The following is a 15062-nucleotide window of genomic DNA, read 5'->3' as shown; positions in this document are numbered from 1 at the left end:
CTTGCTGGTTCTCTGGAGACACCTTTCCATCCCAATCACCCTTCCCTGATGGAAATCATGTACCAGGGAAGTCTGCCACTGCATAAGACAGGGCAAACAGGTCAAAAGGGGCTGACAATCACCATGGATAACGTGTTCTTTAGCAAACAACAGTAATTTAGAAACCTTTATTTTATTTTTTTTTTAATGCCCAGAGCATCCCCAATAAGCTATAAAGACATTCATAAAAAATAAATAAATAAATACGCAGCAAGCACTGAAGGCAAATCCTGCTCATCTCATTCCTGGAAAATACTCCTGAACGTCCAATACTTAAATCCCTCCTTTGGCTTCAGGTCCGTGAGAGAAGGCTCCTGCTGGCTCCTGCCCGGCAAGAGTAAGACCAACGGGAAGCTGCCCGCTAGGAGGGCACTCACGTCATCCTCTGCCTTCCTGCCAGCCCCACCGCGGGCTCAGCCCTCCTGCCAGGCAGTTTTGCAGTGACTAAAGCCTGAACTCCAGGATAAACAGATAAACTCTCGCTGTCTGAGCTAAAACTATTAGCTTACACGCGATCTCATAAGCCACACGCTGCACAACACTAAACCTCTCCAGCACCTTCACCTTCTTGCAGCTGTTTCTTGCTCCCCTTGCAGAATCAGAGCCAGTGACAGTCAAAACACAAGTGATAATACAGTAAATCATCCTGGAAATGGCTATTATTGAAATAACTATCATCTGACAAGAGTGGAGATATGTTATTTCCATGGTATATCTTTCATTACTCCCTTGCAACTACTCGCTTATGTCAAAAGCCAAAATCTTTATTACACCATCAGAATATGCCTATGGCAAATGGAACATAAAGCATAACTAATGGCCATATTTCCCTGAAAGGGCACATGAGGCTGACAAATAGTCACATGAGGTTATATTATCTCTTGGAGCAAATCAGCTAAGTTGTGCCTCCTTTGCCAGAAGGGTATTTATATCCTGATACTGTTCCTTTTTATTCTTTTTCATTTATTTTTATGTTAGGATATATCCGTAACTTTCACATACTGGGGAAAAGGATCCCAGTTCTCAGATATTTACACCATCGTGTGAATTTACACTAATTCATGCTGTTAAAGTGACCAGAAGCTATCCACAGACGTCACTCACCTTCATGATGCCTGGAGCAGACTCGGTGCTCCAACACATCTGAAGATTTCAACTGAAACATCCCTGAGAACAGTGAGGAAATAAACAGAGCTGAATTTATACGATGACTTTTAGAGCTGCGCCAACAAGCATGACTTCCAGCAGTTCAGCAAAAAGCTGCATAACATTTTTAGAAGGAGCATGCCATATGTTAATCACTTCTAATCAGAGACAGTTTCTCCACGTCTACCGTTCTGGCTCATTTCCTTACAATTAAGAACTCCATTTTCCCCAATTGCTACAATACAGATGTGCTACTTTGGCAGTGACCTACTGTGTCGTGCCCTTAGCATAGGCGCAGTGAGAGCCATAACCAGTTCAGTAGTTCATGTTCTAGACAGACAAAATTAAAGCCAGACCATAACAGAAGTGTACAGTAGCAGCAGTCAGAAGTCCAAGTCTGCCAAACAGTTATTCAGAAATTATGTCCCTTAATTTAATTTGCATGATGGAACAAACCTAACCCAACAGCAAGGCAGTATCTAGCGGTGAAGCAATCGGAAGGACAATTCACAGTTGGTTAAACTTTTTGTAAGCAAGTTTGTTAACTTACATTCTGGCAAAAAGTAGATTTTGATAGCTGAGTGGATGGTGCACAGACCAACTTTGTTTTTTCTCTCTGCAAGCAGAGCTAGCTAACAAACTTTTGCATCCTAGTTTGTTACCCAGTGGTGCTGTACTCAGAATTTGCAGGATGCTGGATGCCGTAATTTCAGTGAATCCTCTTTCTTCTAATAGTGCAAGGCACAGAGGGCAAGGAATGGATTAACTAACTTTTAAAGCATGGAGACCAAGCCTCACAGAGCAGTTTTCTTGGTCCTGCAAAATAGCAACTGACAGCAGCCTATTTAAGAGCATGAAGCAGGCTCATAACCCTCCTTCCAACATGTAGCACATGTTACATGCTGCACTCTGATTTCTAGAGCCCTCACAGTTTCTCACAAACTTCTCTAGCTCAAATTAAGCATGCATCATCCCAAACACATCTAACCCACTCCATGCGGTGATGTTTCTCGAGGCATGTACTGAACTTTGCCACTCCCTGATGTTCCTTCCAATCTCTACAAAAAACTTTGTGCCTGTAACAAAACGAACTATTTATTCCTAATATTTCTAGCTGTTTCCCAATCTTCCCCAACACTGCCTTTCTCTCCCTGCTTGTCATTAAGTACAGATGTGCTGGCAAAGACCCTTAGCCCCAACAGCTTACGCTGACAGCGGGATTTCTTTCTGCTCGGCACAGTTTAAAGTTTGAAGAGGTGACACAGCTGAGCAAAAGAGCAAAGCTCACTTCACACCAGCTACAAGTGCTGTGGTGAGACCAACGGAGGGGTCGAGAGGCAGTTAGAGAGATGAATCTCACTCACCTCCACCCATCATATGAACACCAACAAAACTGTGTTCTGCAGTACTCACTAAACCCTTTTGCAGCCTGTAATATGACAATATAGTTAAAAGTTCCCATGTTCCCATGAATCACAGCTACCATCCCTTCTTAACCAACTATTTTTTGGAGGTGCCTGAAGAATTATTTCAGACTTGAAAAGCCAGAGTCTCCTGTGCATTACCTGGACACCTTTGTTCCCATCGTATTTTGTTCATTTACGTATGCTATTGCTCTCTTGAACTGCTGCTTCCTCCAATTTCCCCTCTACTGAAGTAGCTGTACCGATTCTAACAAGTAGCCATGGCAACATAATCTTGCAGAATAAAGTACAAAATAATCCTATGATCAGAAATCTAAATTAGAAAAACGGAATGGAAATAACATGTTCTTAAACCCTGGAAGTAAGTGACCACAGGAACAGATTACAAATAGATACGGTAAATTCTCCAACTCTCAGGAACTCTGATGCACACAAATGAATGCTATACTTCAAGTCAAATTTACACATAAGTTACTACCACGAGAAGCCTCCACACCATGTGTTATGAAGGCAGTGAGATTACGAAAGTTAAAAACAAACAAACAAACAAAAAACCTTCCAACCCTACCAAACCTCTATCTGGAACTATCAGCCTGTTGGGATCAGCACCTGTCATCGTGCTGCAAAGCCTGCTACGTAAAATTTCACAGCAAAGTTGCCTCGATTGGGCTGTCCCAAAGCCAGACTCCGGTTTGTATTACGGGGATACCCTGCCAGCTCCCTTGAGGTGGACACACGGAGAGCGCTTCCCATCCAAATCCAGTGGGACAGGGATGGGGACAGTACCGTTCATGATCCCGTATCATCATCCACATTCCTGGGAGGGTGAGACTGCCCTTCAGTGAAAATTTTTACCCTGGCAAAATTAAAGTACAAATACTGTTTTATTAACTATAGTGAAAGCTTCCACTTTTTTTTATATTTCATTCTGTCTAATGGTTTAAAGATTTTTCACAGAGTTATACCAAGTTTTCGGTTCAATTTTCCACAAAGGAATTAAACGCTAGGATTTTAGAAAATGCTTCTTTTCTAGTGATGCTTAACAGGTACCCAGACTTTGTATGTGCAATCGAATCCCAATCCCCTCGATATATTTAATCTTCTAAGCACCTTGAAGGAGACAATACTAAGCCGTAAGGAAGACTAATTTCCAAGCTGGGGGGTGAGGGGAGAACCCTGCACCCAGTCCAAATAAATCCCCTACTGCCTTATTTTCTTTACAGTAACTGAGAAAGAGGGCTTGAACCAGATTTACTGCAAAGAGGATGTACTGATTCTTATCTGTGAAAGGTGATACGGACTGTCTGGACTGCTAAATTAGCCTGTAATCTAATCTAATCAATGAAAGACACATCGAGTGTTCCCACTCAAGCTTCCCCATCAGCTGCAGGCAGCTGAAACAATCCAAACTGAGATTCACAGGCACTGCTCAGCTCTCGTATGGTCGGGAACAAGATTACCTCCTCCTTTACCTTTCAATTTCACTTTCAAGCAGATGCGTGCCAAGGGCAGCTACATGGTGTATGAAATATGACACAGCCCCGAAGTACAAAGCATTTCCCTACCTGTGTATCTGCTGGAACAATAAAAGCAAGCAAACAAACAAACAGAGCGTTTTCCCCATACATTTACTGGAACTGTAAGGAGTAGCTATGCATACAAATTGCAATCACTGAGATTTACAGCCCTAATTGTACAAAGCAGTTGCACGAGGTAGGCACTTACAAAGCGTCCCGTGTCTCATTTTCCCTCTACACTTGCAAGGGACACATTTCCTTGGTTAAATAATGTATTTTAACCCCCCCAAATCTCTCATTGTCAGTACTTTACTGGGAAAAAAAAGGACTGAAAGGCAGGCAGAATCACTTTTGTTTCGTCAACAAAACATTTCAAAGGGGTAGGAAGTATTGTTACAATTCTTACAGAGATACTGCTTGGAGAATAACACGTGTTACTGCAGTATACAGAACATCACGCTTTTCTTAGACTGCTTTAAATCTGTGGATTACTTCCAAGAGGCCCTCAGAAGATAACTATATTTGTCCATACGCTAAAATTCACCATGCCAGTGGCTGCAGCTCCGTGGGCAATTTCTGCAAACCCAGGGAGACCGCAAGAGCCTCGTCTCACGGGAGCTGTAGCCGCTGCCTTGCAATTGTATTAGTTTAATTGAGAATTGCTCAAATCCATGAAGAACTCTAGCAATGCCAAGAAGATGCTCTTCTCCTGCTGCACACCTGGCACCACCATCCTCAGAAGCTTGTCTGCACACTTTTAGCAAGTCAGGAAAAGACACAATATCCAGCACATAAGGACGCTGTCTTGTCTCTCACGTAGAAAAATTCTTTGCTTTTTTGAATGCTGGTGAGAAGTTAAATCCTGTGTGTCCCAAACACCTAAAATCAAAGCCAGGACTACAAGCTGGACACTGGTGCTTGCCCTGCCCCTGCTCCCCTGCAGCCATGCCCAGGCTGTGATGGAAAGCCAGCAGGAAATTAAACCCTGGAGGCAGAAGAGGTCCACCCCTACAGATGAGGAGAGAGCAGTATTTCTTCGAGTGTAACTGCATCGTCATCACCACCTCTTGAACCTTCTGCCTCCCAGCTCCTCCTCTGGCAGTGCTGCCCGATTTCCCTTCCACTTACCAAGTGTCACCTGCTCGCAAGGCACCTTGGCCAGTCAGCCCTGGAAGAAGGAACTGATTTATATGACTTCAGCTCAGTAGCTGGAGTGTACACGAGGGCTGTGACAGACCCATGTCCTTCAGGGGTGGAGAATGAGGGGACAGAACAACCCAGGATGGCCAATATCTGTTAGAGCAAGACCTCTCCCACGGAGCTCTGCAGCTGGGCCACCCTGTACCGGCACAGCTACTGCACCCATGCCACCCCCAGCCATTCAGCAAACAATTTCCATTTCCACCAGCTCAGAGACGGCAATCAAGGAGGCAAAAGGGGCAAGTGTTAAAATCTCGCACTGCCCTGTGTGCAGACCGTCCTGTGCCCGTCCCCCCCCAGTGCCAGCCCTGCCTCCCACGCAGGGGCACTGCCGAGGGATTTTCTGCTCCCTTCCTCCCCGCAGAGGAATGCAGGAGAGATGGCAGCTTAGTGCTGAGCTGGTGAATGCCTCGTTTCACTGAGCAAGCAGTTTTAGGAAGGACGCCGTATAACAGGGCTCCAGTGCTCTGACGTGGGATGTGCTGAGCCACGCTGACCGCATCTTCACTGCTGACAACCTCCAGCAAATGCACAACCCTAGGAGCCTTCCCAGGAGCACACAAAGCCCTGGACAATACCAGGAGCCCTCTGTCTCCCTCTCATACCCTTAAATTTGCCTCTCATGCTTGGCGCCTTGCCATGCCTCTTCAATTGCTTTGAACCAAATTCAGCCTTTCGGCTCTGCAAGGCATGAGCACAAGTCTCAGAAACTCCCTAAAAATGCAAATGTTACATTTTGGCACTGGAAATGAGCGCTGGCAATGCCCTGCTAACTGGAGGAATATCTCAGGGAGGAACTGTGCATGTGCCTTCCCCAACACACAGAGCTTTTTGTAACGCAGAGCTCCCCAAGAAGTCAGGAAACAGCAAATTCCTATAGTCCACAAGGCAAGGATAACCAAGGCTCTCCCTCTGATACTTTCAAAGAGAGAGAAAAAAGAACTTTTGGATATTCCTTCCTCTAGTAATAAAAAGACCATTTTAGACCGTGCTACGGAAGAAAGAGCTCCAAAGTGAGAAACTGAATCTCAGAGAATCGTTTCCAACTGCCTGCTTACACAAGGCACTCGTGCAGAGAGGCTCCTGCACCTCCTGGGGCAACACTGGGGACAGTCCTGACTTTGGATCCTCTGCTAAAACAGTGAGAGAAAGCCAGGACAAAATACTGATTTCAGTGCCTGAATATTTTAACGACACACAGGGATGACTACTGACACAGGCTCTCGATTTACAAATCACAAATTCCATTGCAGAGACAACCACTGAAACACATCAGCCTACACCTCCACGGAGCAAAGAAATGCAAGGAAACCGCTGCAGTGGCCAGAGGAGTGGAGAAAAGGAGGGTGTGAAGCATCCCTGCTGAAACAGCTTCATCTTCGCTCTTTCTGGGAGCAAAACTGAGTTTTTTTAACAGGCTCGTGCAGTAGCAGTGCGTTCAGGTGCTGTTACTGCAGGCACTACACGGAGGGAGAGCCCTGCAAGCCCGATACGCACTGCATTCCTCGTTAGATCACACCACAGGTCAGCTGCTGTCTGGCCTGCACCCCAGGGAGCCCTTGTGCTGTGTAAACAAACCAGTGGCAGAATTTAGACGTAACAGCTCCATTCAGACCCCAACGAGGAGTTCACATGAAGGCTTCGCGGCTGTCTCTGTACGCGGTTCAGCAAGCAGGGAAATGACAGAGTTTTGTCATGCAAGCACAGGGTGCACAGAGGGGGGATGCAGCAGCCCTGAGCTTGTTGAACCCTCACCAGGCAGGGATTCAGCCCCAAGTTCTCCCTGCAATGTGGACAACACCAAACAGTTTCTCAGCAGACGCTGCTGCAGATGAAATTTGCTCGCCTGCCCTCTTTACTGCACAGACCCAATTCTCAAGCTTTTCCTGTAACTTTCTGCCAGAGCTGGTTGGCTGCAGCTGATGCTCAAGTGCATCCCCTAACCGGCAGCAGTGCTTCCCTCCGCTGCTCCGAATAAAAAAGAGACACACGTGAAACAACGTCTGGTACCTACAGGCATGGGGACGCCGAGGCAGGAGCACCCAGGGGCTAGAGGAAGGCGGTGGCACAAGGGATGGTGCAGCAGCACGCTGCAATGCCACTGACCTGCAGTTAAATGAACTTGTGGGCAAATATGGGATCACTTTATCAAACCTGTGCCAAGGGCACTGCTGAAGCTGCTCATTCTCTCAGGTCCAGCAACTACGTGAACCCTGGGGAGAAGACAAGGATAAGCGCATTTGTGAACACCTCTCCCCTCATGAGCTGAGTGTCCTGGGGAGCTCTGTCCTGTTTCTGCTCAGCCCCTCGCCAACAGAGGTCCCCTTTTGGGGTCACCATCCCTGCACTCCTCCCTCTTGTGCTCCTCGCTCCGGAGGCGACTTTGAAGCTGTTTGTAAGAACAAAACCACCTCGGTTCCCCTTGAGAAACGAAAGCATGCGCTTTTTGGGGCCAGTTCATGCAGGGCACTGCCAGCCCCATCCGAGCCTGCTGCCCCCAGCCCTGCAGCCGGCAGCGGGGCGGTGGCAGGGGGTGAGGAGGAAAGTGGGCTCAGGAGCAGCCCCCCAACCCCTTGCCTTTGAGGCTGGGGGTCTCCCTCACCCCTTCAACCTCCCCCTCCACCTTTCTGGGCTGAAAAGAAGCGAGGACAGGCCAAGTGTGCATTTGGGGTGGGAAGGGGGATGCGGACAGGCTCAGAGATGCCACAATGTGATGGAGCCCCCACAGTGGGATCGGAAACTGATGGGGTCAGAGCTCCTCTGCCTGATCCTTGGATGGGAAGAGGATGCAGGGCTGAGACCCCAAAAACCTGCCGTCGAGGGGGGAGCCCTGCGAGGCTTGGGGGGAGATGGAAACAGGCTGGAAGCAGCCTGGACGTACGGGGTGCACGGAGCCATCCCCCCCATCCCTCCTCCACAGCTGAGCCGAACTGACCCTTGGCATACCGGGGGACCGCGTCCAAGCCCCTTTCGTCCCTACCTTCCAGCAGCACCTCCTTGCCGGCCCTCTTGAGTGCCTGCACCGCCTCGTCGTGGGTGGCATCCCGCAGGTCGGTGCCGTTGACGGCCAGGATGGCATCCCCCACGTAGAGAGCCTGGGTCTGGTCGGCCGCCAGCCCCTTGAAGATCTTGCTGATGAGGATGGGCATCTTGTTCTCCTTGCCCCCCTTGATGCTGATGCCCAGCCCGCCCAGCTCCTGCTTCAGCACCTTCACGCACCTCTTCTTGTTGGACACAGCCTCGGGCACCTGCTCGGGGGGGTCGGTGAACGCGGTGCGCACCGCCGCCGGCCCCCCCGCTCCTCCACCACCGCCACCGCCACCAGCACCTCCACCGCCGCCCCCTTCTGCCCCTCGGCACGCCGCCCCATCGCCTCCCAAGCCGTTGGGGGCCGCTCCGTCGGGCCGCTCCTCGCCGCTCAGCACCAGCGCCTCGCCGCCCAAGTTGGCCAGCACTTTGTGCCAGCGCTCCCGCACCAAAACTTCCAGCCAGCCGCTGCGCTGCGCCCGGCCGCCCCCGCCGCCGCCCGCCGCCGCTACCGCCATCTTAGGAGCATGCTGGAAACGCCGAGTGAATGCAACCCGGTTAACCCCCCCCCCGGTTAACCAACACCCCCCGCCCTCCCCTACTCTCCGGCACGGCTCGGCACGGAACGGGAGCCACCGGACTTGAGCCGGGGGGCGGTGAGAGCCCGGGGTGGGGCGAGGAGCCGCGGCCGCCCCCCCGGGGCCGCGACGGGGCGGGCGCACCTGGCGGCACCGCCCGCAGCTGGGGAGAGGGGGAGAGGCTAAAACCGCGAAAAACGCGAAAAACGCTGAAAACGGGGGCTGTGGGGGTCGTGGGGGGGGTCTCTTCGTCCCGTCGAGGGGGCGGTGGACACGCGTGGAAGGCGCCGTGCTCCGAGCCCGGTTGCTCGCTGCAGCCGTCTGAAGGCGGGGGGGTGGCGGGGTCCCAGCCGCGGATGGGCTCGGTGCTGCTGCTGAGGGAAAAGGAGGCTCGGAGGCGGCTGGGGGATCTGCCGCCAGGCTCCTGGCTCCTTGTAGGGTGGCGTTTGGGGCCGTGGGGACACGCTGGGAGCGGTGGTGGCCGCCCCGCACAGCGCGGCTTCGGCGCCGTGGCGGTGAGGGGAAGGAGGGCGGTGGGAGGGGTGGGGGTAAGGGGCTGCTGGCAGAGGGGCTGCGGCTAAAGTGGAAGTTTTTCCTCAGTTTTTCGTCTATTCTTCGCATAAATAAATGGATTAAAGCAAATAGGTGTCTCAGAGGTAGTCTGTTTTAGTCGTAGAGTCGAAGTTACTTCACTGCTTTGTAGGATGAAGACAGTAAATGATTTTCATGGATCCTTTCGCATGTGTTGAAACTCTTTTCCTTGCCCCTCAATTACCGACTTTTAATCCCATGCAGTCCATGCATCCCGTTTTTTTGCCTTTCCCGTGCTCACCTCCCTCCTAGGATGCAATAATGTGACCGATGAGGGGCTTGGGTCCCCAACCCAGGTGTGAGAGAGGACCAGACCATCACACCAGCAGTTTGGAGGTGCCACCAAGCAATTTGGGGCTGCTGCTGTGCCACGGTGGGACACTACAGCCACCAAGACCACCTCAGTTTCCCCTCCATACAGTCTGGCTCCAGCTCCTCCATCGGCTGGACTGAAAACAGCAGCGATTCAGGAGCACTCGGCACAAGCAGGAGCAACACTTTGGGGGGCTGAGGCTACACAAAACGCTTTCCCTTCCCTCCGAAAGACAGCAGAAGGAGGCCTCGCTCAACCCTCCTCCGTCTGCAGCCTCACCAAGGCTGCTCAGGCACCTCCCCCCCGGAGGAATGCAAACCTGAGCCCAAGATGTGCCATAACCCACCGGGATGGGTTATTCGAGGATAACGGGTGGGTGGGGAGAGAGCAGACAGAGGAGAGGTGTCTTCATTTCTCATGTTAATTAATGCGAGGTGAAAAACTGTAATTAAGTTTTCAGGGCCATGGATCTAGAGTGAAAAGAAGCACGTCCCGCTGAACCTGAACAGGGCACCCAAGCCCAAGAAAGGACTCGGCTGTAGCACTCCCTTTTCTCCAGCATTTCTCGCTGCCTAATTTAGGTTACAATACCCTGTTGCTTATTTCGTCCAAGTGACCAGGCTGAGTTATCAAATCAGGCATTTCTGTTTCCCGAGGGATCAGCTCTTGCCAATTTTTTTCATGTATTTTCTTCATGAATTACTAAAGAATCAGCACTGCTGCTAATGGAAATGTGTCCCTTAGTATTTTTTAAGTAATTTAAGAAAATCTACCAGAAAAAAAAAAAAAAAAAAAAAAAAAGTAGAGTCAGATGTTTTCTGTCATGTTATAAAAGGTAATTTTGGAAGGAAAGGAAATGTTTAGTGCCTCACCATTCTCTTTCAGCACACCGTGCGCTTTGCCCTGGTTTCTGAGGGTGTCTGGTTGTCCTGTGGGGTTCCTGTGCATCCACAACTGCACCGCCTGTGGCTGAGAGCTGTGCTTGTTCCAGCTGTTTTCCTTTCCCATTCCAGCAGAGGTAAATATAAAATTTCCCAGGGCCAGCATCCAGTGTATGGTTCCCTGGTATGAAAGAGGCTTTATGGCAGCATTCACTGCCTCCTCCTCCCCCTCCTGTGCCCACCTTGGAGCTGTAAGAAAACAGACGTGCCATTTGAATTTCGGAAATAAAAGTGGAAAGGAGATGGTGTAAGGGATGCTATGGTACAGGCCCAAGGCAAACAGTCTCCCAGGTTGTCTCCCAGCTTGGGGACAGCAGGGCTGACACCCTTTGATACCCCTGATATTGCTTACCTGTCCTAAGAGGTACAGGCTACTAATTGTCTTTGTGTACCCAAGACTTTGTGTACCCCAAGAGCACTTTCTGGCTGTGAACTGAGGGTAGGTTTGGGGGGGAAGGAGGAGAAAAGATGCCTTGAGACTTCTCTGCTGACACCCCAGCCAACATTTGTGTCCTCAGCCATCTCAGGTCTGTAAATCACGCCTGCAAGAGTCGCTCCTGAAATACAGGTTTATGCAGCAGGAAGAGGAACGGAGGATAAAAGCGGGTATTTAGTCAGGTGTTTAATGCTAACGTTTGCAAGAGAGAAACCTGTTAGTGCAAGGTCAGCTGCTGATCCCTAGTGGTTTTCAGCATGTGACTGAGTGCAAACTCTTAATTTCAGCTTCTGAGAGTGACATTTCTGACATGATCTGTGACTACCCACCCTGCAGTTGCAGTGTGTGGTATGGTTGTGCCTATTTGTAGGATGCACGGCGGGGGGAGCAGAGCACTCGGCACTTCGGGCTGTCCTCCTTCCTCGCTAGAAAGGCTTCCAGTTGGACGTGGCTTAGCAAAATCTCTGTAGATAACTTGCCCCTTTGAAAGGGACTGCTGTGAAAAGCAGACGTTTTCAAACAAGTCAAACAATCGCCTTTTACCATTTGTGTTTTAGCAGCAAGTAAAAGCCTGAACTAGATTAGGGCCCCTTTCACTCCCGCTGTATAAACAAATTGCTGGGCGAGATAATGCTAATAGCTGCAGCTGAATGGGGCTTTGCTCTGCGGGCAACTGTGGGCTCAGTTAAAGCCAATGGGCTATGTGGGAGAAGCAGCTCAGTGAACTGGAAGAAGTGGGGTGGTTGGAAAACACAGAAACTCTGAAAATACTGAAACCCCTGGGACAAAGAGCACTGAGGTCAGTGCAGGCCTGAAAAGCAGCAACGAGGGCTGAAGGGCTCCCTGTGTAGGGAAGGGATGGGGCTTGTGGTTTGTGCTTGCACGTGGGAAGAAAAAAGTCCAGGAAAGCAATGCTGATGTGGTTGTGACTATGGCACTGAGGAGGTTTCTTCAGACTCAGCTTTGACTAAAGGGGCACGCCACAGGCTGAATGGTGTTTTCCTCCTGTTTTCAGGCAAAGAGGTCAGAATTCACATTTTATGTAAATAAACTGGCCTCCTGACAGCAAAAACATCACAAGGCCACGTATACAGGCTCGTCACTCAGACAGCAGGGCAGGGAACGCAGTTCCCACCCCACTTCCAGGCAGAGAAGATAAGAACAGGGGAGAGCCTGTCTATAGCTGTGGCTTTATGGCTGTCTGTGCCAGTCTGTAGCGGATGTAGTTTTCCAAGGATTTTGGGGGAGATGATCAAATCCATCCAACGCTGCTGTTCTTCCCTTTCACATTGCCATTGTAGCAGCAATTGTTCAGTCTGAAAATCGTTTAATCTGAAATTCCTTTAAATCAGAAACAGGGTTGTGCTCCTTGAGCACATTGCAGATGACGGAGGTTGGATGAAGCCAGGTCTGGCTGATGACGTTCCCATCTTGTTACCCTGACACCGAGCAGCCCAGCAGACGGATCTGGACGGGAAGGAAGGCCGGCGTCGGAAGTCCAGTGCTGGAAACCCGACAAATAATGAGAGCTGGAAGGGAGTCCAGTTCCTCCGGTGATCCCAAGCATTGCAGCAGCCAAGTTTAAGTCTTTCTGAGGAGCGTGCCTAAACTAACCCTATGTGTTCCTCCACGGCAGCCCCTCCTACACATACTAGGATGCATCAGGGCACTCCAGCCCTGGTCCAGATGTCCCCGTCTCACAAAGGAGGCACCTCTCACTTGACTGTGCCATGCCTTGCAAAAATCATAGCTAATGGGGGCTGGCAACCCCTTTCCTAGCCCCTCCTGAGCAATCCACCCCTTCTTCAGCATTGAGGGAGCCTTGCCTTTAAAGCCAGCAGCCAGCAATCATTTCTCACTGACGCTGGCGGGCTAATGAAGATGTTTAGAATGCCTGAAGATCTCCATAATCTGGAGGTTGCATTATGGCTTATTTTCAAAACTATGAAAGCATTGTTTCCCTTTTCCTAGTCTGAAGCTCTCCAGGTTTTTACGCACATCACAGCGTTTAAAAATAAAATGAGTGCGTCGCTGTTTGCCAGCAAGCGCTTTATGGAGTCAGTGTTTCAAAGCAGGAGCCTACTTGTGCGTACATGAAAGAAGTATGTGTGCGAAATCTGCATGTGCACCTACCTGAGTCACATGTCAGCGAGGCGAACTGAGAAAATGTTCCCACAGCTGGGGAGTGATGGGGCAGGCTGTAAACGAGCACGTTTCCATTTGGCATGTACAGCCCTGGCACAAGGGAGCACAGACGCGGGTGCCAGGAAGCATTCAGGTTTTGTGTGCACACAGATCTGGGGCTAGCTCTTGCTCCTGTGAAAATAACTTTAAAAGGGGCAGTATCAAGCCCAGAAACATAAAAATGTTTGCCTTGGCTTTGAGCAATTTTGTGAAAGAACTAAAACCAACAAACTAAAAATAAAGGTTCGTAACTACAGTGTTGACACTGTAGCAAAGCAGAGGTTTTCCTTTCTTCATGTCCTGCACTTGCTCTGCAGATCTCCATCCATGCATTAGCTTATTAACACTTTTTGCTCCAAGTTTCTTTCATTCCGTCACTTTGCAGTTTCTTAATTTAGTTGTTACATCTTGCATACCAATCTCCCCCTACTCCTAAAGCTGAGCCGGAGATGTTTTAAATGCCAGGATCAGAGGTTTGCATTGCAGTTAGTTCATGAACGTGTAATAAAAAATGGGGAGAAGAGGTGATGGAGCTCCAGATCTCATCCGACACGTCTCGGCTACATTTTGGTTTTCATCAGAAACAGGTTAATCTGGTTGGGTGTCAAAGCAAACAAAGCATTTTTACCACCTTGTTCTTTCCTGTTCTTAACCTATTTTTTGAACGTGACTGGGGTTTAACACGCTGGGTGTCACATCCACATGGCTCTGACCCCACAGCCCAAAGGCTTTGTGCTCATGCTGTACAGTTGTCAAACCCCGTGCACTGCTGTGAGGCTCACTCAGAGGCTCGCTGCCTTTCACCCCACTCATGCTATGCCCCCTGTGAAGCACAGTCCATGAGGTCTCCAGGCTCGTCCTGTCCTGGGATCTCCTGTGGGATCTTCTGCTCATCTGTCCCCAAAAGTCTACACCTGCAGCCTGCTGCCCTTTGTGCCAATGAGCTCGGCTAGAAAAGCTCGTTTGCCCCTGCTGTAGGGCAATATATCCTCACCTCAGGGCCATATATCAGTCTGCTAGAGTGGTAGGAAACAGAGATGGTCTGCTAGGGCAGAAGGCAAATGAAGAGAGGGATTTATGATTTGGAAACGGGCAGTTCTCCAAAACTGTCCTGCAAAGATGAGTTTTAGCTCAGGCTATGTCCTCAGCACAAATTTGTGCCCCAGGAGCAGCCCCAGGCCCAAGAGAAGGAAGCAGCATGGTCCTGGGAGCCTTCTGGAACTTCTTCAGGACCTTAGCAGGACTCCCCTACCTATCTGTGTGGAAGCAACATCTTGATACTCCAGAACCAAGCGGGATGGATGTCCCATGTCTTCAGAAGAACCTTGTTCCCTCTTCTCCGTTACAGGAAGGGCAAAGAGGTCAGGCAGCCTCTTTGACCTCTGCACCACTGCAATGAGTACAAGCCTCAACCAGGAACAGGACCTTGCTCCCAGCCATCACAGGGAAGAACCACGTCGGAGGGGAAGTTGTGGCTTTCCCAACAAATGCCTCGTACTGCACAGCTACTCGTGAACAAGCAGAAAACATATTCAGCTGAGGAATGGGATACTGCAGCGGTATCACTGGAGCACTGGGAATAATGCTGTTCACCTTCAGGCCTTGTAAAGTGCTGTTGTATTGCATACATGTGTATGTGGCACTGCCGTATCCTTCCTTTTTTCCT

At 49.9% G+C, this 15062-nt stretch overlaps 1 protein-coding gene and 1 long non-coding RNA gene across 2 annotated transcripts in view; one reads left to right on the top strand and one right to left on the bottom strand.

Moving 5' to 3' along the window:
* Positions 1-9120, bottom strand: part of SNTB1 (syntrophin beta 1) — a 114620-nt gene extending 105500 nt beyond the window's left edge. Inside the window, exon 1 of the mRNA XM_005019042.6 lies at positions 8307-9120. Coding sequence (XP_005019099.3) covers positions 8307-8871 — 565 coding nt within the window. The 5' untranslated portion in view covers positions 8872-9120. The remainder of the gene's footprint in view (positions 1-8306) is intronic.
* LOC113842913 (uncharacterized) lies at positions 8893-14674 on the top strand. The gene is made up of 3 exons (XR_003495826.3): positions 8893-9009; positions 10721-10853; positions 12565-14674. It is a non-coding gene; the product is annotated as an uncharacterized lncRNA (long non-coding RNA).
* The last annotated feature ends 388 nt before the right edge of the window (positions 14675-15062 follow it).

This window comes from Anas platyrhynchos, chromosome 2 (assembly GCF_047663525.1).
Source record: "Anas platyrhynchos isolate ZD024472 breed Pekin duck chromosome 2, IASCAAS_PekinDuck_T2T, whole genome shotgun sequence".
Taxonomy (NCBI): Eukaryota; Metazoa; Chordata; class Aves; order Anseriformes; family Anatidae; genus Anas; species Anas platyrhynchos.
Note: the sequence above shows the minus strand (reverse complement) of the source record. Positions and strands in the feature narration are given on the sequence as shown.